The 22,398-nt window shown below is 45.1% G+C and overlaps 1 protein-coding gene and 1 long non-coding RNA gene across 10 annotated transcripts in view; one reads left to right on the top strand and one right to left on the bottom strand.

Annotated features, from left to right (window-relative positions):
- Nucleotides 1-6,209, top strand: part of USP34 (ubiquitin specific peptidase 34) — a 239,393-nt gene extending 233,184 nt beyond the window's left edge. For 8 of the 9 annotated variants that reach the window (XM_026485129.4, XM_044377919.3, XM_048222672.2 and 5 more), the window contains 5 exons: nucleotides 477-556; nucleotides 2,980-3,120; nucleotides 3,229-3,372; nucleotides 4,402-4,561; nucleotides 4,971-6,209. In XM_026485129.4, the coding sequence (XP_026340914.1) occupies nucleotides 477-556; nucleotides 2,980-3,120; nucleotides 3,229-3,372; nucleotides 4,402-4,561; nucleotides 4,971-5,578 (1,133 nt within the window). In that variant the 3' untranslated portion in view covers nucleotides 5,579-6,209. Of the gene's footprint in view, nucleotides 1-476; nucleotides 557-2,979; nucleotides 3,121-3,228; nucleotides 3,373-4,401; nucleotides 4,562-4,970 lie in introns of those variants that run through there. The other variant, XM_057309020.1, reaches the window with a different exon arrangement.
- On the bottom strand, nucleotides 6,131-21,986 carry LOC130543116 (uncharacterized). Its single transcript, XR_008958169.1, has 9 exons — nucleotides 21,786-21,986; nucleotides 20,967-21,196; nucleotides 20,404-20,594; nucleotides 12,263-12,353; nucleotides 9,262-9,350; nucleotides 8,428-8,544; nucleotides 7,933-8,034; nucleotides 7,189-7,236; nucleotides 6,131-7,036 (listed from the first exon to the last, which is right to left on the bottom strand). It is a non-coding gene; the product is annotated as an uncharacterized LOC130543116 (long non-coding RNA).
- Nucleotides 21,987-22,398: the final 412 nt, after the last annotated feature.

The following is a 22,398-nucleotide window of genomic DNA, read 5'->3' as shown; positions in this document are numbered from 1 at the left end:
GCGCCTGGGTGGCGCAGTCATTAAGCGTCTGCCTTCGGCTCAGGGCGTGATCCCAGAGTCCTGGGATCGAGCCCTGCATCGGGCTCCCTGCTCCACTGGGAGCCTGCTTCTTCCTCTCCCACTCCCCCTGTTTGTGTTCCCTCTCTTGCTGGCTGTCTCTGTCAAATAAATAAATAAAATCTTAAAAAAAAAAAAAAAAAAAACAGAATTGGTTTAAGTTACCTCAGATCCTGCTGGGAATGAGGTGTGGAATATGAATAAATTCAGTCAAAGTATATACTGCATTCTAAATTACTTCACTGGTTAAAAGCACTGGAATGAATTCTTCCCCTTTAAGTATTCTATGTATTTCTAAAACATGTAGAAAATATTCATAGTTATGACTAGAAATACCTAGAAATTGTACCTGCAGAGTTGAATACCTCAGTAGTATAATTTATAATTATAACCTATTCTGATTTCTTTTCAAATATTAGGTGTCCTAGTTGCCTATGAAGGTTTGCCACTTCATCTTGCACTGTTCCCCAAACTTTGGACTGAGCTATGCCAGACTCAGGTAAAGAAAATGAGTTTTAGATGATTCGGTCTTTTATCTCATCTGACCATTTGGTCAGTAATTTTAGGAACAGTGGGTCGAATACAAGCGGGAAATTGGTGATGTTTTAGAATCTTGGTAGGTAAAATTATGATTAATGGAAATAATAGTTAAGTATTGGGCATCAGGTTGCCCTTTGAGGTTTTTACTTCAGTTGATTTGTTTCACAGAGGATGTTTCAAGTGAGCTATTGAATTTGTAATTTATAGGTCAATATAAACAGTCGTGCTGAAAGTCCAAAACAGGGACGTATTTAGGGGAAGAAAGCGTATGCCACTTCTTGCTTTCCCTCACCTGCCCCATCTCTCTCGTGCTCCCCTTCTCGAAGCTTTAGCAGCAACAATTTCAGCTGTCTGTCCTTTACCTCTTCCCTGTTACTTTGGAGAGGTTTTCAAGAGTCTTTGCACTTGTTTTTACCAGCGGTCTCACTGGGAACGAGACACACTGTATCCTATCTACCTTAAGTATCTAAGAGCCAACTCTTTAAAATAAAGTGGGCACCTCGTGTGTAATTGTGGGGGAGAATGGCAGGGAGATGGGGGAGAAACCAGACTGTTCCTAAGATTTGGATCAGGTACAAAGGGTCCCCGTTTCCTTTAGACCCAGAAAAAAACCTACTGGTTTCCTGCCTGGTTGCAGCTACCCATCCCCGGAGGAAGAGATGTTTGTTAACTTTACCTTGGCTTAAACTTTACCCAAATTATAGTATCTGAAACATTGGAACACTTTATGCCTCTGCTAAAGCCTCCTGCCTGGGCTGTAATGCTGTTTCTTCTCCTAGTGGACGTGTGTCAAGTAGTGCTACGATAGTCGTTTCTCCACCTCCTTGTCACAAACTGAGCTCCTAAGTATAGAAATGGAGTCCTCTCTAGCCCTTAAAGAAATGTCATTTTGTTTTCTATAGTAGGAATCTTTGAACTAGTTTATGTTGATCACAGGACTGTAGTACATTGGAGACTTTGAGAAAATGACTTGCTGGTTCATTTTTTAGCTGAGTGGTCAATTCAGTAGATTGGAACAGATCTCTGCTATTTCCCTCTGCCACTGCTGCTGCTGTTTCCATTCTTCTTGATTTTAGGTAGTTGGGGTTTTTGGTTTCTGTGCTCTGCCACTGTCTGTTGCTTCCCTGTTGTTTTATCTCCTCCAGCATTTTACTGCTCCCTTTATTGGCTTATTTCCCAAAGAATTTACATCTCCAAAAACTTCCTTTTTTAAAACAATGCCAAACTCTCTTAAGGCTTTTAAAGCCCTGCCAGCTTGGTAGAAGCAGCCATCAAGAAATACAGGCAGCAGGGGCGCCTGGGTGGCACAGCGGTTAAGCGTCTGCCTTCGGCTCAGGGCGTGATCCTGGTGTTATGGGATCGAGCCCCACATCAGGCTCCTCCGCTATGAGCCTGCTTCTTCCTCTCCCACTCCTCCTGCTTGCGTTCCCTCTCTCGCTGGCTGTCTCTCTCTGTCAAATAAATAAAATCTTAAAAAAAGAAAAGAAAAAAGAAAGAAATACAGGCAGCAGGCAGCGGCTCTGGCTGGTAGAATAAGGCCAGTTTTCCTGACACCAAGGATCTGAGGAGCTGGGTCCTGGTCCTATTAGACTCCTGATTTCTTGGGTGAACTTGAGTGTACTTACCAAATTGCTTTTCTAATAAAATATTTAAGTATCTAACCTGTACATATTTAAATTTTGTCCTTTTTTTTTTAGATAGTCCACTTTGCATAAATGATCTGTTATTAAAATACATACACTCTAGGGAGTGTATCTCCTTAAAGACATACTACTTGTGTTTAAGAGCCATGACCATTTAAAAACAGGAAAACCAAATTTTAGTAAAATTTCCATGTATTGGGGACCCACTGATTGTGAAATAATTAAAAGAAATTTGCTGTTTACCTTTGCAATATTCATGGGAGGAAAAGGATATTTACCAAACAAATTACTATTGCTTAAAGTTTTAGCTCCTTTTAGGGAATAAATTTAATTCTTAAAATTTGTCTTTTTCTTCTACATAGTTTGGTTACGTATTAATTATCCATCAATTTGGTCCCCTGAAAACATTCTTACCCTATTTGTTAGTCTTATTTGTCCAGTTCTTGTTCCCTCGCTTCATGCTAGATAATAAAGTTGAATTTCTTTTGAAACCTATTTTTCGTTTTGCCCTTCAGACTTTGTTACAAGTCTCTTCCTCTTCCACTCACCTGTAGAGTCTAAGTGCGGAAGATTTAGTTTACTGGGAGGACAGTGACTTAACTGAAAGTTCAGTAGACTGAGTTAGAAGTGGCTTCTCGGACAGAACTTAAAATGGCTTTGGATGTTCATCATAAGCAGTGTGTAAGCCTTGCAGTTATTTCCGTGCTCAACCATCAGTACTTCTTCTCCCCCACTGTAGTCTGCTATGTCAAAAAATTGCATCAAGCTTTTGTGTGAAGATCCCGTTTTTGCAGAATATATAAAATGTATCCTAATGGATGAAAGAACTTTTCTAAACAACAACATTGTCTACACATTCATGACACATTTTCTTCTAAAGGTATGTCCTACTTTGGAAACTCAATGTGTTACTTCCAGCGTGTTAATGGTTATGTTTTCATTATGTTGGTCTTTTGGAGAAATTTTTTTTTTAATCTTTTTTTTTCAGGTTCAAGGTCAAGTGTTCTCTGAAGCAAACTGTGCCAATTTGATCAGCACCCTAATTACAAACTTGATAAATCAGTATCAGAACCTGCAATCTGATTTCACCAACCGAGTTGAAATTTCCAAAGCAAGTGCTTCTTTAAATGGGGTAAGAATTGGGGCACCTGGCTGGCTCAGTCAGAGGAGCGTGTGACTCTTGATCTTGGGGTTGTAAGTTTCAGCCCCATGTTGGGTGTAGAATTGCTTAAAAATGAAATCCTAAAAAAATGGGTTAAGAACTGTGGAAGGGAATAGTCCTGTACTTCAATACTTTCCTTAAATCAACTCTATAAATTCTGCTTTAGTATGATTTTTACTGTCATAACTTCAGCTTATTCAAACTGAAAATCACATATGATGAAAAACTAACCAAATTCTTTAAAAATACGTATTCTCTATGCCTTTGAAGTATGTGTTACGCACTTTGTATTACATTGGAAGACATGAGCAAATGTCATTAAATGCTAAGGGCAATGAGACCACCAAGAGGGAGACATCCCCTTTATCTCTACTTGTTTACATTTTTTGAAAACATTACTTGTGATGTTTCTGTTACGGCTTAAGATTCCTAAATAACTGAAACAGATTAATGATCTGATTATAAAGCTAGTTAAAACTAGGGCATCCATTGCCTTATATAGATCTCCATGAGATAGCCAGCTCATACAACAATGGAATGCTTGCACCTGTCCAGCAGCAGCCTCCCCAATTACCAAGTGTTGCTTAGATGCCAGAATACATGCCAGAGCTGAGTAAGACTGACCTTGCTGTTTGACTTCTACCAGAAATCAGCATATTTGAGGAGCTAGGATATTTAGATTGAGGCCTTAATTTCTCATGGACAATTCAGGGCTTATTTTTTAAATCCCTATCTTTTTTTGCCTTTTCTATTTTCAGAACTGTTTGAATCTTCAGTCTGACCTAATAAGTAGCATGATACATAAAATACTGGTATTAATGACTTAGAAGCAATAAAATACAGTAATATCCTAATGCTGGCTTTCTAGTTTTTGCATTCTCTAAAAATGCCAGAAAAACCGGAATGGACTGCTGGGAAAGTAAACGTGTGATAAACTGTGAACAACTGTGCCAAAATGTTAGCTTTAGAATTTGAAATGTTCCTATCTGGGTTTTACAGGATCTGCGGGCACTTGCTTTGCTCCTGTCAGTACACACTCCCAAGCAATTAAACCCAGCTCTAATTCCAACTCTGCAAGAGCTTTTAAGCAAATGTAGGACTTGTCTGCAGCAGAGAAACTCACTCCAAGAGCAAGAAGCCAAAGAAAGAAAAACTAAAGGTTAGCTTTCTATATTAATATTGATTACCTTTAGGGTGGGAGAGGGGAAGAATACACTCAGTAGGGGCACGTGGGTGGCTCAGTCGTTAAGCGTCTGCCTTCGGCTCAGGTCATGATCCCAGGGTCCCGGGATCGAGCCCGCATTGGGCTCCCTGCTCAGCGGGGAGCCTGCTTCTCCCTCTTCCACTCCCCCTGCTGGTGTTCCCTCTCTCGCTGTGTGTGTGTCTGTCTCTCTGTCCAACAAATAAATAAAATCTTAAAAAAAAATACACTCAGTATAACTGACTTTACAATAGTGGTCTGTTCAGTTGGGTCTCCTACATATAAGTGCTAAAAAGAGGATCTCCCACAAACACCCCCCAGTGTGATCTTAAGGACTCCTTTCAGAGAATGATGTTCATTTTCACAGATGATGAAGGGGCAACTCCTGTTAAGAGAAGACGTGTTAGCAGTGATGAGGAGCACACTGTAGACAGCTGTAACAGCGACATGAAAACAGAAACCAGGGAGGTCCTAACTCCAACTAGCACTTCAGACAATGAGACGAGAGACTCCTCAATCATTGATCCCGGAACTGAACAAGATCTTCCTTCCCCTGAAAATAGTTCTGTTAAGGAATATCGAATGGAAGTTCCATCTTCGTTTTCAGAAGACGTGTCAAATATCAGGTCACAGCATGCAGAAGAACAGTCAGGTGATGGTAGATTTGAAGACTGTAAAGAATTTAAGGACCTCCACTGTTCCAAGGATTCTAACCTGGCTGAGGAAGAATCCGAGTTCCCTTCTACTTCTATCTCTGCGGTTCTCTCTGACTTAGCGGACTTGAGAAGCTGTGACGGTCAAGCTTTGCCCTCCCAGGACCCTGAGGCTGCTTTATCACTCAGTTGTGGCCATTCCAGAGGACTCTTTAGTCACATGCAGCAGCACGACATTTTAGATACTCTGTGCAGGACCATTGAATCTACGATCCATGTGGTCACGAGGATATCTGGCAAAGGAAACCAAGCTGCTTCTTGACATTAGATGTAGCATGTCTACTTTTAAGGTCCCTCTCTCCCCTCAATGCTGTTTGTATAAGTTTTGCTTATTTCTGTTTTTGTGCTTCAGTTTGTCCAGTGCTCTCTGCTTGAATGGCAAGATAGATTTATAGGCTTAATTCTTGGTCAGGCAGAACTCCAGATGAAAAAATTTGCATCTTCAGTATACTTTCTAAAGGGCAATCAGATAATGGATATGTTTTATGTAATTAAGAGTTCACTGTAGTGGGTTTCATTTAATATGGCTGTCTGGGAGGAACAGGGTTTCCTGGCCCTGTACAATGTAATTTAAACTTACAGCATTTTTACTGTGTATAATATGGTGTCCTCTGTGCCAGTTTTGTACCTTATAATAGAGGCAGATCGCCTCCGATCGCTGTGGTTCTTATTATCAAAATTAAGTTTACTTGTATACGGAACAACCACAAGAAATTTGATTCTGTAAAGAATCCTCTTTAGCTGTGGCCTGGCAGTATATAAATGGTGCTTTATTTAACAGAATACCTGTGGAGGAAATAAAGCACACTTGATGTAAAAATAATTGTTTTATTTTTATTGACATGACTGATTGCTATTCTGTGCACTTAATTAAACAGATTGTGATGACTTTTCATTTGTTTACATTTAACATTGCTTTAGTCTTCTCAGATGAAAGTAATGAGAAAACTGTGAATGGGAGGGAAGCACTTCTCCATTAGATTCTCTTTCATTATAGTAGTGGCGGTCCAAAAAGTTAACTTACTTACCCCCAAGCCTTTCAGGCCTCCGCCTGGAGTGCAGCACTGCTGCGGGGAGCAGCCTCATGGTACAGCCCAGCGCACCTCACGTCAACACGCTTCTGAACGCGACACACTGCTGCTTTGCTACCTAAGAGCTCCAGACCTTAAAAACTCTGAAGTAAAATAATAGTATCGACGTGCCATTTCTTGTTTGTCTGCCTGTACTAAAAATAGAGCTGACAGTAGTCTGCCTCGAACAAGCTTTAGTGGGGAAACGTCAGCTGTACTCAGAGGCCCAGTCTCTTCCCAGAGGAGCAGCGATGGGAGGTAAGGTTGCTACTGAATTTCCAGACTGCTTGCTACTTTTAACCCAGTGAGAGTCTAGTGGTAGTAAAGATTCAAACAGTGCTTTGAATTCTGTATAAGCTCATGGATTTCATCCAATATAAATTAAGAGTGTTTTCTTTTTTAAAAGGAGTAATAGGGAAGAGGTAAACTTGACCCTTTTCCTGCTTACAAAAAGTAATACCCTTATAAAATCTTCTAATTCAACCATTTAGGGTGGTCAGCTGCAGTAAACCTTTTATTTCTTCAAAATGCTGCTTCTGCCAACAGAATTTCATGCTCTCTTCTTTACAGACAGGAACTCCTTTACAGTCTAAGTGCAATTCAGTTTGCCCTGGAGTATGCGCAAAACTCTGCAACTGTAGGATAGTGTTCTAGAAAGAAAATAAGCTTATTACTGCATTACGAAAAGGACAACTGTCCATACAGTACTATTCCTTTTTTTTTATAGTGTGTCGGGGGCTGGGGCGTGGGGGCGAGCTTGTGTGTTTCTAGACTCTTATAACAAAGAATACTAATAACATACCTTCTGGGCAGTTCCTACATCTCCATTTCATGATGATCTTTTTGTCAACTAAAAACAAAGGGGAAATTCCCTTAAGACGGCTTTCAGAAAATCCTCTCATTAAAATCCCTGAGCACTGGAAGTATTGAACCAACAACAGTACAGCCCCATGTTGCAGGTTATAGGGCAGCACCACTGGAAATCCACCGCTCCTGGGTGCCAGAGCGTCCTTAACAGAGCTAACCTCACGGACACAACAAGTGCAGTGACACTGGTCACTGGTCAGAGATGATGTCGAGGGTGAGGCAACGCAGACCCTAGTGACTGAGGTGGCCAAAATGTGAAACTGGTAGAGCAAGAGTTAGGAATTCTACTTCTTTCTTCCAAAACCGTAAGCATTAGCACAATTACTGTGCAACTAAGTCTTCAGCTTTATCATTACTTAGTATATGTAACATTTGTTATTTGTTCTACAACCAAGTATACATAACTTTACTATAACCAACGTTATAATGTTCTCAAGTTTCTGTGAGCCCAGATAAAAAACCAAAGCAAGTTAAAAAGAGCATGGATTTTAAAAAGCAATATTGGGGCGCCCGGCTGGCTCAGGGGGAAGAGCGTGCGACTCCTGATCTTGGAGTCATGACTTTAAGCCCCATGCTGGGTGTAGAGACTAGATTACTTAAATTAAAATTAAAAAATAAAGCCATTTTAACAGAAGAGTCAGTCCTAGCTTACTTTTCCTTAACCCTAAAGATTACTTACCAATTCTGTATATTCACCAGTGATGTTCCCATCAAACATTTGGAATTTCCCTCCCTTTTCAGCTTCTAATTCAGCAGGAGATTTAGAAAATTTTTGCACCAACTAAGCAAGCAAAACATATAGCAGACATGTTAATCCAGCGTGCCCTATCACCTTTTTAACCTAAATGCAAAGTATTAACAACTAAGGTAGGTTTTTTTTTTCTTTTCTAATCCTGAATCTGTAGGTTTTACTTACAGCTTTCTCTCCCTCTCCCACAGAGGGAGAAAACTCAGTAATGTATCCCCTAAATGTGGATCTATTTCCCTAAAATGCCCATCTTTTACCCCCCTGAATGTTTTAGAAGTTATCCTAAAGACTTCTATCACCACCGTTCTAGAGCACTTCAATTATAAGAATATGGCCATACGGGAAACGAAAAACCAGCTCCAGTTCTTAGGGGCCCATTTTCTCCCAGTGTCGGCACTGAAGATCCTAGCTTGGGAAGGTGCTTACATCTTTCACAGCGAAGACTCTGTACAGTTGCTCTGTAGTGGCGTCGAGGAGTTCCGTCCTGTGCGGGGCCACCGTGGGGAGCCTTACACCCAGCCCGACTGGAGATGAAGCCTGGATCTCAAGAAGAAAAGAGGTTCCAAAGCATAACTAACTAGCATGCCAAGGGGATAAAGCTACTTAGATTTTAAAATGCAGTCTTCCACTCCTAATAAAATACCAAAATGTCTCCAAATTTCACACTACCCTTTCCAGACATGGAAATAGCATGAAAAGCCTTTTGGCACCGCCAATCCTGGTTACTGTGAAACAGAGCTCATTGTTCTATGAGCTCTTCAGCTTTGTTCCTCTCCTACGTCATAGCTTAACACACCCCAAATCCCCCTTGAACATGTACATAATGGCCCAGAGGGCATAAAGATGAACAGATGAAGGACGATAGCACTTAAGGCCAAAGGGTGTCAATTCCCCAACACAGATGCCAAGGGTGGGACCTAAATCTTCCCAATCCAAAAATCTGGAAAGGCTTTTCCATTGTGGTAGGTGAGCCTCAAAGTCATCTGGTTTCATAATCTGTTGCGTACCAAAGAACCCTGCCTTCGGAACATGGTCTTGAACTAAATTCAATAATTACCCCACAGGAAGCCCCGTTTATACATTCCCTTCCATCAAGGATAGAAGTCTCCTTTGATCATTTCCCGCCAAAATGGCAAGGGATGCAAAGATGGACGAACAGGCCGTCCTCACTAACGTTTACAGTTCATCGTTTAGGGCTCTGAGGCATCCTCATTAAGCACTTCTTTTCCCTCCCTACATACTGGCCCCCAGAGGTCATACCTGCAAGGTGTTCTCACTCAGTTTCTTTTTAACTGGCAATTCCTGGGTTCCCATGGCTTTCGTTGGTAAAATCATTCCCATGGTAAATTCTAAAAAACAGGAAGTGATTTTGATTAAAACAAAATTTCTTCCCTTTGAGCAACACCAGTAAGGCAGAAAATCCAAACAGCTTATAAGAAAATAAGAGAACTGATATTAATATCAGTTATCTTTATTAATATCTTTATTAGTAAAGAATTCCTATATCATTGAGAATTTTAAGACCATATCATGTTCTTATATATAAAACTAATTATGAACATGAGTTCCATAGCAACAAATGCCTTTTCTCTTTACAAATGCCTTTTATTTAGTTCTTGATAAAAGAGTGATATTTTCCATTTTTTCCCCCCAAAAAGCTCAATTTTATTAAACTACTAGCTTTATGACCTTCACCTACTGTCAAAACCAGACACTTAACTGCTTCACCACCACCTCAAAAGCTTGGCCTCCCAGTATTCAAGCCTGTCGGCCAGCCAGCACCTAGATACTTCGGTAACAGAGTCCAAGGATGAGGTGCAGACACACAGGCCCCACAGAACATTTTGCCTGGCAGGTGACTAACTTAGGGAAGACGACAATAACCTCACTTCCACGCAGTGTAGATATTATCTAGGTAAATCTCAACTATATTTGTAGTACCTTTCATTCATTCACTCATTCACTGATTTATTCATAAGCACCTACTGTGTGCCTGGTATTGTGCCAGAAGCTGGAGATACAGCAGTGAACAAGATACACACCTTCCATGCCCCCTTAGAGCTTACACTCTAGGAGGAAAGACAGACCTTGAACAAGTAAATTATACAAACAACCGAATAAACATTCCAGAAAACTCTTAGCAATTTCATAGGCAAAATAGTCTGCAATATGTACAATACCAAGAGTCACTAATTAGGGTCTTACTCATGACTAGCTCTCAACCTCCAGACTACAGTTTATCCTGCAGCATAAAGAGTTGTTTCTGAAGCCTTACAGACATCACCATATCCTGGGAATCCAGACCACAGTACAGAGCATAACTTGGGTAAATAGAAAAGGGACCCTGTGGTTCACAAGGGTTGCCTTCTTTACACGTCTTAAGTGCCTTCAGGTAATCTCCAAGGGCCTCCCTGACCTTGGCGGTGCCTGCAGTTTTCATAAGATCCTTCAGTATATCCCCATCTCCTTTCTTTTTACTCACATTCACCTACAAATCAGAAAAATACAAGCCTAAGAAAAATCTGGTTTGATGTACTCTCACGACATCAGGACATACGGCTGAGAGAAGTGCTGTGATGCTGGGGGAAGGGGAAGAAGTGGGTATAAGGGAGATGTGCCAGGTTTCTTCAAAGACTTTGAGAAGCTGTAAGGGTTTTTTAATCAAAGGTCCATTGACTGGGTTGGTGGCCAAATCTGGAGTGGACTTCTTAGAAATGTGAACCCCTTACTTTGCATATAAAATGTGTATATGTGTATGTATTATATTAATATTTTAGTCACCCCATGGCTTTTATCAGGGTCTAGAAATGCGCTGTCCAGTACGGTAGCCACTAGCCACATTTGGCTATTGAGCCCTTGGAACGTGGCTGGTCTGATCTGAGACGTGCTAGAGTGTAAAATCATACACAACAGACTTTGAAGACTTAATACAAAAAAAGAATGTAAAATAATCTCAATAATTTTGATACTAATTACATGTTAAAATGGTATTTTTATATATTTGGTTAAATAAAAATATTAAAATTAATTTCACCTGTTTCTTTTAACTTTTTTAATACAGCTACTAGAAAAATTTAAATTCCACAGGTGGCTTGCATTGTATTTCTATTGAACAGCGCTGGTCTAGAACCCCAAAGCCAGTGTAATTAGAAAAATCAAGTTCCCACAATAACATGGCCATGGGCTACACTTTTTTGGTGCGAGGAAAATTGGGAGAGGAAGAAATAAAGAGGGAGGGAGGAAAAGGGACAAGAAGAGAGAGGGGGGAGAAGGAGGCAGACAGGAGGAGGGAAGCATCTGAATGCTGCTCTGGCTCTGCGAATGCTGCTGTGGTATTCTCAGAACGAAAAGAGGTGTTGGTTTGAAATATTTAGCGTCCCTATGATTCACTTGAGCTGGGCCTGGTCCCAGGTCGTGGGTCCCAGTTTGTCCTGTAACGACACCAAGGGATTGAAATCTAAAAGGCCAGTTTAATATGCTGATGAAATCAACTTTTCAGCTGATCTGAATACAGTGAAGTGAAACCACAGCCCTTAACTACGGCAACCACACGTCTGAAGACGCGCCTGAGACAGCCCCACTTTATGGCCTTTTAGAACCTTTACTAAAGGCCGGTCCCGGGCATGTAGCTCAGTACAGTTTAGTTTTTCTATCTTTGTAAGACTTCACATTTAAATATGTTCACAAATCAAAAAGACCCTCTGTCAAACTATCTTAGTTTGGAAAATCGACAAATGGTACAAATGGTTCTCGCCTCCCCAGAACCAAGCTTTCCAGCTCCAAGAGGGCAGTCCCTGCACACGACGCCCGGGAGCTCCGCAAAGCCCCCCCCCCCGCCAGGAGAGCTAGGAGAGCCAGTCAAAAGCAACGCGTGACTGACTAGTTTACCAAAAACCATGCAATATCGCCGAAAGAGAGGACAGCTAAAAGCGGAGAATTTTCATTCTTAACGGGAAACAGCACAGATGCAGAAACAAACCCCGTTCACCAAGCTGGGCATCCGCCCGAGGCACAGGTGCAGGGGCCCGGGAGGGCGTGGGCACCTGCGAGGCGGGGCTGTCTAGGGCTCCTGCGGCCTCCTCCTCCCCCATGGCTCCGTTCCACACCCCACACCGCCTCCCACGGCGCAGCACGCCTGGCCAAACCGACCCTACACAATTCACCAAAACTACCGCACAGAAATCAGAGTCTACTAAGTGTTTCAAATGCCAAAATACATAACAGAAGCTTGACCTTTTAAACAAAAGAAACTAGCAGATACCTCCCCTCGGTGTCATCTACTTCATTTTCTTCAGAAAGGCTGGATATTTCAATCAATCCCTTGCGCTGTGCACCAGATTCTTTAATTACACCTAAAATGAACAAAATACATTTTTCAATTACAAAGTTAACAACTGGTTTACGCAAACCGCCCACCCCCCTCACGGTGCCGCCGCAAAGGGTGACAGGGCGGGCTCAAGGCTTTGCCGCCACACCGGTGTTCTCCCGGCCCGCACGGCAGAGGTGAAAGCCGGCCAGTGACAGTGCGCACGGACTCGGGGCCGGGTGGAAGCATGAGGCCGGAGGAAGTGGGCCTTTAACCAATGCTTCTGTTTTCCTCTCCCAATATTCTTTACCAGGTCAAAGCAGGATGAAGGGCTGTCTTGAAGAGGAGTCACATAAGGGATGGGAGGCCAGAAAGGGGCAATGAGTTCTAATCAGGGAAAGCATGAGGGGAGGCAGGTCAGGGCTTGGGGAAGTTGTGCGTGGACTCCACGTAGCTGGATTTCTTTCAATACCAAAGTGCTGATTTCAGGGACATCAAGATGGCAACAGAGGTTATTCCGGACTTCTGTTCCCCTCACATGACCAACTAACAGCTATCCATAGACAGGACACCACTGTGAAAATCCCAGAATGCACCCTTGTGGACCAGAGACAAAGGGCCAAATGAGAAGGGTAAAAGAAGTGATAAAACTGGCCAAATCACCCCTCCCTCATGCCAGCATAGAGCTGTGGTTTGTTTCTTCAGTGGGAAAAAAAGGTGGACATCCAGGTCCCCTAGCACTGGGGGAGGCTTCCTACAAGGCCCATCTGGGTCTTAGCTCACAGGAACCACTGGGAATCAGACAGACAGAAGCGAGGCACGACTTTCAATAATCAACACTCAAATCTTGTTGGACCGTGTTCCTGCTACAGCAGAGCACGTGCAGAGATCCTGGCCAGTGAGTCTGCCCGTCTGCGGAGCTGAGCTGGTAGCCCTGTGTGGCTCGGGAGCCCAGCTGGCAGTTATGCCTGATGAGGATCCCTAGTCAATGGACTGAAACCAGCTGTGGAGCCCATTCTACTGCCCTCACCCAGGCAAGGAAGCAAACCTGTAGCCCCACTTAACTGCTGAGTGTAGCCTCCCGTCATCCAGACCATACAGGAAGCCTGACCAGTGAATCTGGGCAGCCGCTGAGCCCATCCTCCAGCCCCACTTGGGCAGGAAACCGAACCAGCAGCCTTGCCCAACTGTTGAGCACAGTCTCTGATCCCACATAACCAGGGAGCCCAGCCTACAGACCTGCCCAAATGCAAGACACAGCTTCCAGCCTTGTCCAGACAGGGAGCCCAAACAGTGACCCCACCCAAACACAGAGCATAGTCCCTAGCCCCAGCAAACTGCAGGATACAGCTGGAGGCCCATCCCCACCAGAGAGCCCGGCCAGCAATGTTGCTCAACAGCAGAGCATAGCCAGTGGCTCCCTGACCTTGAAGTGAAGTCCGCAGACCTGTCCAACTTCAGGGCACAGTCTGATCACAGAGCACAGCCTGAGGCCAGGTCTAATCATGAAGCCCCGCCTGTGGCCCTACCTGAACAGAATCTAGCCAGCAGAACCATCTGGTCAGGGAACATAGCCTGAGACCCCACCCAACCAGGAGCAATGGTGGAAACCCACCCATAGCCCTGCCCAATCATTGAGTCCTACCAGTAGCACTGACCTTTCAGAGAACACCTTCAGTCACCACCCCCTGATCGGCGGTAACTGCGAGGCCCATATTAGAGGCCCCATGTGACCATGTAGCACAGCCAGCAGCTACACCCCATCAGGGAGTCTGCCCAGCAACCCCGCTTGAACACAGAGCCCAACCAGCAGAACGATCCAACCAAGGAGCCCAGCCAGTAGAGCCCTGACCTCTGACCTCAGAATAAGGGCAGTGGTCCCATCCAACTAGAGACCTTAACAGCATGCCCTGCCTACCACAAATGCTACTTGATGACCCACCTAGTAACCCAAACTAAGCGGAATGGTGAAGGTCTTTTCCTACTGAAGCAAACGTGTAAAGTCTGGAAAAGGAAACCACTTATATATGCAGATATGAAAATGGTATGAAAATAGTAACAGGAGGAAAGCTGGAAAACTCACAAATACATGGAAATAAACAAAACAGTCCTGAACAACCAACAACTCAGAGACCTCAAAAGGAAAATTTTAAAAATACCTTGAGACAAATGAAAATAAAACACAACACACCAAAACCTACAGGACGTGGCGAAAGCGCTTCTAAGCAGGAATTCTGTAGTGATGAGCACACACATCAAGGAAAAAAAAGATTTCAAATAAAGGACCTAACTTTATGTCTCAGAGAGTTAGGAAAAAAAACTAAGCCCAAAGTTAGCACAAGAAAGCAAGTAAGAAGCGTCTATAGATTCAATACAATCCTTATCAAAATGCCAACGGAATTTTTCACATAAATAGGACAATTCTAAAATTTTCATGAAACCACAAAACACCCCAAACAGCCAAAGCAATTCTGAGAAAGAAGAACAAAGCTGGAGGCATCACGATTCCTGATCTCAAACTTTACTACAAAGCTATAGTGATCAAAACAGTATGGCACTGACTTAAAAACAGACACAGAGACAATGGAATAGAATCAAGGGCCCAGAAATAAACCCATGCATGTATGATCAACTAATATTTGACAAGGGAGGCAAAAATACTCAGTGGGTAAAAGGTAGTCTCTTCATTAAATGGCACTGGGAAAACTTAATATTCACATGCAAAACAATGAAACTGTACCCCTATCTTACATCACTCACAAAAATTAACTTAATGTGGATTACAAGTCTGAAACCATAAAACTCCTAGGAGGAGGAGAAAAGCTCCCTGACCCTGGTCTTGGCAATAATTTTTGGATAGGACACCAAAAGCACAAGCAACAAGAGCAAAACAAGTAGGACCACGTCAAACTAAAAAGCTCCTGCAAGCAAAACAGTCACTCAGAACAAGGAAAGGGCAACCTACAGAATATTTGCAAACCTTATCAGATAAGAAGTTAATATTCAAAATATATAAGGAATTCATAAAACCTGACAGCAAAAAACCCCAAATAATCCCATTAAAAATGGGCAAAGGATCTAAACAGACATTTATGCAAAGGAGATGTTCAGATGGATGGTGCTCAAGGTCACCAAGCGTCAGGGAATGCCGATCAAAGTCACAGCGAGGCGTCACCCCGCCTGCTGGACTGGCTAGCGTCAAAAAGAGACAACAGGTGCTAGAGAGGATGTGGAGAACGGGGAACCCTCGAGCACCGTGTGGCAGGAATGCGAACTGGCATGGCCACTGTGGAAACCTGTACGGAAGTTCCTCAAAAATTAAAAATAGAACTGCATATGATTCAGCAATCCCACTTCTGGGTATTCATCCAAAGTTAATAAAAATCACTATCTCAAAGAGACATCTGCACCCCCGTGTTCACTGCAGCCTTATTTACAGTTGCCGAGACACAGAAACAACCTAAGTGTCCACTGACAGGTAGATGGACAAAGACCACGTGGCATACACACTCACATACACAACAGTATGTTACTCGGCCACACAGGAGAAGGAAATCCCGCCATTTGGGACAAGATGGATGGACCCTGAGGGCATTATGCTAAGTGAAATAAATCAGGCAAAGACAAGAATTATATGACCTCATTTGTATGTGGAATCCAGAAAAACCAAACTCCTAGAGACAGAGAGTAGATTGGTGGCTGCAGGGAGCCAGTGATGTGGCAGGTGGTCAGAGGACACAAAGTACAAACTCCCAGTTACAAGAGTAAGCTCAGAGGGTGTCATGTACGGCCTGGTAACTACAGTTAACAACACTGTGTTGTATATTTTGAAAGTTGCTAAAAAAGTAAATCTGGGGGCGCCTGGGGGGCTCAGTCGTTAAGCGTCTGCCTTCGGCTCAGGGCGTGATCCCGGAGTTCTGGGATCGAGCCCCACATCGGGCTCCTCCGCTGGGAGCCTGCTTCTTCCTCTCCCACTCCCCCTGCTTATGTTCCCTCTCTCGCTGGCTGTCTCTATCTCTGTCAAATAAATAAATAAAATCTTTAAAAAAAAAAAAAAAGAAAGTAAATCTGAAAAGTGCTCAACATACACACACAGAAAACTACCATGAGGTGAGGCACGCGTTAAATGACCTTACCGTGGTAATCATCTCCATTTTATACGCGTACATAAGATCATCCTGCTATATACCTTAACCTTATACGATGTTGTAAGTCAGCTGTGTCTCAGTAAAGCCGGAACGTTGACTCTTCCCCAGAGGGTCCCACTTGCCCCCTCTGGGCTTCAGTGCTGGAGGGGAAAGGACAAGCGCTGAGGGCAGGCCCTCTGCAGCCCGCCCTCTAGCTGCTGCCTTGCGGTGGCTCAGTCTTACCTTCCAACGGAGGTGGCTGCTTCTTTGAGATGAGGGAGACAGAAGAAACACAAGGCCGTGAGCTTCCCTGGGACCCTCAGAGCCCTGTCCTGAGGGTGGGGTGCACTATAAGGCACCAGACCCTGCGATGATCTAGCCAGCTGCAGACAATGAGGGAGCAACTGAGACCAAACCTCTAGCCAGAAGTTTCCAAGGCGCAAGTGGACTTCTTTTGATGCTTCCCGAGCACCTCCCTGGGCTCAAGCCTGGCTCAAGCAAAGCGGCCAACAGGGCAGAGGCCCATGGCCAGCTTACTGTGGGACTCTCCCACCCAACTCTCAAGAAAGGAGTGGACTCCTGAGCAGAGGCCCAAACTTTAACGCAGTACAATATTCTAGAATCAGATCTCTCCCTCTCTCCTCTTCTTCTTCACTTTTGTCTTCACGTCCATGATTATTTCAACAAGTATTCACTGAGCACAGACTGTCAACCAGCCAGGAACCAGGCATCACAGGTTACTCTTTCAATAAGCACACAACATTCAAGACAGTGATCTGGACCTGGAAACAAAACCAATCCACCCCTGACCAAATGACCTACAGAATGAAAACAACACAAATGTCCATCAACTGATGAACAGATAAACAAAACGTGCTCTATCTGTACAACAGAATATCACTCCACCATGAAAAGGAACAGAACATGCTACAACACGGATGAACCTTGAAAATATTATGCTAGTGAGAGGAGCCAGTCACCTAAGCGTGCGACCTCAAACATAAAAATCCTAGAAGAGGGGCGCCTGGGTGGCACAGCAGTTAAGCATCTGCCTTCGGCTCAGGGCGTGATCCCGGCGTCATGGGATCGAGCCCCACATCAGGCTCCTCCGCTATGAGCCTGCTTCTTCCTCTCCCACTCCCCCTGCTTGTGTTCCCTCTCTCGCTGGCTGTCTCTGTCTCTGTCAAATAAATAAATAAAATCTTTAAAAAAAAAAAAAAATCCTAGAAGAGCACAGGCAGTAATTTCTCTGACATCAGCCATACATGGTAACATTTTTCTAGATATGTCTCCTGAGGCAAGGGAAATAAAAGCAAAAACAAACTATTAGGATTGCATCAAAATAGGAGTACCTGGGTGGCTACAGACCCAGTTAAGGGTCCGACTCTTGATTTCAGCTCAGGTCGTGATCTCAGGGTCATGGGATTGAGCTCTGCCTCGGGCTCTGTGCTGGCCACAGAGCTTGCTCAGGACTGTCCCTCTCCCTCTCCCTCCACCCCTCCCCTACTTGCATGAGCTCAAAAAAAAGGACTGCATCAAAATAAAAAGCTTCTGCACAGCAAAGGAAACAATCAACAAAACTAAAAGACAACCTACTGACTGGGAGAAGATATTTGCAAATGACATCTCTGATAAAGGGTTAGTATCCAAAATACATAAAGAACTTATACAGGGGCAGCTGGCTGGCTCAGTCAGTAGAGCCAGCAACTTCTGATCTTGGGGTTGTGAGTTCAAACCCCATTTTGGGTTTAGAGCTTACTTAAAAAAATAAGTAAAAATATTTAAAAAAAAATAAAAAACTGAGACAACTCAACACACACAAAAAAAATCTAATTAAAAATGGGCAGAAGACAGGGGCGCCTGGGTGGCTCAGTTGGTTAAGCATCTGACTTCAGCTCAGGTCCTTACCTCAGGGTCCTGGGATCGAACCCCATGTCAGGCTCTGCTCAGTGGGAAGTCTGCTTCTCCCTCTCCCTCTGCCCCTCCCTCTGCCTGTGCTCATTCTCTCTCAAATAAATAAAATCTTTTTAAAAATTTAATCATTTTTAAAAATGGGCAGAAGACATGAACAGACGTTTCTCCAAAGACGACATACAGATGGCCAACACACATGAAAAGATGCTCAACATCACTCCTCATCAGGGAAACACATCAAAACTACAATGAGATATCGCCTCACACCTGTCAAAATGGCTCAAATACAAAACACAAGAAACAACTGTTGGCGAAGATGTAACTGTAGGTGGGAATGCAAACTGGTACAGCTACTGGGGAAGACAGTACAGAGATTCCTCCACAAAGTAAAAACAGAACTCCATACCCTAGAATCCAGTCATCACACTACTGGCTATTTACCCAAAGAAAAGGAAAACACTAATTCAGAAGGATATATGCACCCCTATGTTTATTGCAGCATTACTTACAATAGCCGAACTACGGAAGCAGCCCAAGTGCCCACTGACAAATGAATGGATCAAGAAGATGTGGCACATATAGAATGGAATATTACTCGGCCATAAAAAAGAATGACATTTTGCCATTTCCAGTGACATGGGTAGGGCTAGAGAGTAAAATGTTAAGCTAAATAAATCAGAGAAAGACAAATACCATATGATCTCACTCATATGTGGAATTTAAGAAACAAAACACATGAACAAAAGGGGGGGGCAAAGGGGCGCCTGGGTGGCACAGCGGTTAAGCGTCTGCCTTCGGCTCAGGGTGTGATCCCGGCGTTATGGGATCGAGCCCCACATCAGGCTCCTCTGCTATAAGCCTGCTTCTTCCTCTCCCACTCTCCCTGCTTGTGTTCCCTCTCTCACTGGTTGTCTCTATCTCTGTCGAATAAATAAATAAAATCTTTAAAAAAAAAAAGGGGGGGGGCAAAGGAGACAAGCCAAAAAACAGACTCTTAACTCTAGAGAACTAATGGTTACCATAAGGGAGGTGGGGGGTGGTGAAACAGGTGAAGGCGATTAAAGAGTCCTCTTATCATGATGAGCACTGGGTGATGTATGGAATTGCTGAATCATGGTATTGTAAACCTGAAACTAATTTAACACTTATGTTAACTACACTGGAATTAAAATTTTTAAAAAAGGAGCTAGTCACAAAAGATCACAAACTCTATGATCCCAATCACATGAAACGTCCAGAAGAGGCAAATCCATCTATAGAGACAGATGACAGAAAGAGGCAAATCCACCCACAGAAAGAGAAAACAGATTAGTGGTCGCCAAAGACCGTGGACTGACTGCTAATGGGTACAGGGGTTTTGTGAGTGGTGAAAATGTTCTGAAACTGATTGTGGCGATGGCTGCACAACTCTGTGAGTGTACCGAAAACCACTGAATTGTATACTTTAAACGGGTGAGCTGTATGGTGTGCGAATAGATCTCAGTAACGCTGATATTTTTAAAAGTCTCTTCGATTTGTTTCCCTGACGATGAGTGATGTTCAGTAGGAAGGGAGCCAGGATAATAATATATTTAAGTAACCATATAAAGATACCAAAGATCAGTGCTTTGGGGGAAAATAAAGCAGGAAGGGAGACAGTTCAAAGAAAGGACGTGCAATTTTTATAGGATAGAGATAGGTGGCTTCACTCAGGACAAAGACCAGAAGAACCTAGACGAGTCAGCAGGCAGCTGTCTCCAGGAAGAGTGCTCCAGCAACTCCGGAAAACTCTAGGGCTCACAAGTGCCTGGCAGACAAGAGTGCTGCTGAAATCAAAGGGCGCTAAGCAATGCTGGGAGAAAGGGAAGCCCCCAGCTTGCTGGACAAGAAACTCTACATGACAGAACGGTACCTGGAACTACACACACCAAATTCAGGGGCCAGTGAGCGCCAGGCCCGTATCAGGAGTTCTAAAGATACCTACTGAATGAATGATACCTGAGCCAGCTCTGCCCCAAGGCTGCCCCAGCCCCCTAGCTGTGCCCTGAACACCACCCACCATGCCCCCTCCTTTACCTTTCCAGCTCAGACTGATGTTCCACTCATAGAAGAAAATCAGCTTTCCTTTGCAGCTGCTGCAAGAAGCCTCACCTTCCACCTGCTTCAGCTCACTGATCTCACCGCCGCCAGCCTCGTTCTCCACGACGATGCCCACCAGGAGGTCACGGAGCTTCCCCTTGGATCAGCTGGTGGCATCCCGCTCCGTCCTGCCAGGGACCAGAAGGGCAGAGCCATGAATGGAGGCCCCAGCTGGTAGCCACATGCCCAGGCTGGGGCATCATTACTGCCCAGATCAGCCCACTGCCTCTCAGGCAGCCGTGAGAACCCTGCCACCCTCAAAGTTCAACCAGATTTCTACCAAATATCTTTTAATATTCTTGTTCAGTTCCTTAAGATACTATTATCCACTATGTAAAGTAGTGTTTTGTCTTAAAAACACTGGCTTATTCTGGGGGAAGGGAGGCCTAGCAATCTCACCCACTGGAAATGGATGGGCAAAGCCTGGGCCATAGAAAAAGGTAGTAATAACTGAAATAATTTTAATCAAAACAAGGCAAATTATCAAGGGCATGCATTACCTCATGCAATCTTCCCAAATAAATGTTCCCATTTTAGCGAGTGGACGTGAGGCGAGAGAAGTCTCTGATGTGTCCACGGGGACAATGCCGGGAAAGAAGAGGCCAGGGCTTCCTCAATAAGCCGCTCACAGGCTGACGGCTTTACTCTGTCCTGGACGTGCCTCAACATGAGCTTGATGGCCTTGAGGTACCACAGTGTACCCTCAGGGATGCTGCATCACTTCCTGAAACTGGGGGGGTGAGGGGGGCAGAAATCAGTCCAGGTCCCAGATGACTTACAAAAAGCATGTGCAACTGTTCAAACTTCTAAAAAGAAGGCAGGGCTCACCAGAGCCCACCACGTTAGATGCACAGCTGAGATCCAAATTCCTGTTCTTTCCACTATATACAGACCAACACACGCGCGCACACAGGTCATCAATAGGGTTGGGGGGAGGGGAGCTCTTAAGGTCACAGACTGTCAAAGTTGAAGAAGCCAAGCAGATAGCATTCGTGGGGCCCAGACCAACTTTCGGAAGGAGGAAACTGAAGTCCCACAGCCAGTGCAGAGAAGCCCCCCGCCCCTCCGTCTCCACACTCAGCTGAGGCTCATCACAGCCGCTCTTTGAGCAGCTGGTGGAGGAGGAGGGAATCCTCTGCACCTGTGCAGGCCCCGCCCCACAGAGGGAGCGCCGCGGCCCGGGAGGCGCCCGAGAGGCCGGGCCACCGCACCCCGCAGGGCACGGGGAGCCGGCTGCTCGCAGAGGGCCCCACCGTCCCGCCCGGCGCTCGGGAGGGAGGAGGCCCGAAAGCCCCGGCCCCGCCCCCGCCCGGCCGCACCAGTGCCAGTTGTTCACGTTAGTGCCGTCCTCCCGCTCCTCCACGATCCAGCGCGGGTCCCCCTGGTCCCACTTGGCCATGTCTGCGCTGGCGGCGCGGCCTTGGCGAACAACAACGAAGATCCGCGGTGCGGGCGGCCGTGCGCCTCCGTAGCGACGTTTCCGGCCTCCGAGTCCGGGATCGCAGCGTTCGCGGCGCCCAGAAAGTGCCAGAAAACCCCGCCCCCCGCGCCGCCACGCCCCGCTGCGGGGCGCGGAGGAGGCGGGAGCTCGGCCGGGGATCCGAGAGGCAGGGTCGCGGAGCGGGCGGGGGAGGGGCTCGGAGGCCGCGAAGGTGGGCGCAGGGGCGCGGGATCCGGGAGGCGGGGCTGACGGGGGCAGAGGCGTCCCGGACGCGCGGCTGGGGAGGGGCGCGAAGCGGGAGCCCCGGGCCCGCTGTGGGACTCGCAAGTGCAGGGGTCGCGAAGGGGGAGCGTAGGCTGCCCGCGAAAGACGCGGACGCCGTTTAAGGATTCATTAGTATCATTGCAGTAACCGTTTTCTGGGCTAGCCAGAGGGGCGGTGAGTAAGGGACGCCTGAGGGCGGTACTGGGGGTGCGGCGGGCAGGCTGGCC

The sequence above is a fragment of the Ursus arctos genome, unplaced genomic scaffold (assembly GCF_023065955.2).
Source record: "Ursus arctos isolate Adak ecotype North America unplaced genomic scaffold, UrsArc2.0 scaffold_8, whole genome shotgun sequence".
In the NCBI taxonomy this organism is placed as follows: Eukaryota; Metazoa; Chordata; class Mammalia; order Carnivora; family Ursidae; genus Ursus; species Ursus arctos.
The sequence above is the reverse complement of the archived record's forward strand: the minus strand, read 5'-3'. Positions and strand labels throughout refer to the sequence as shown.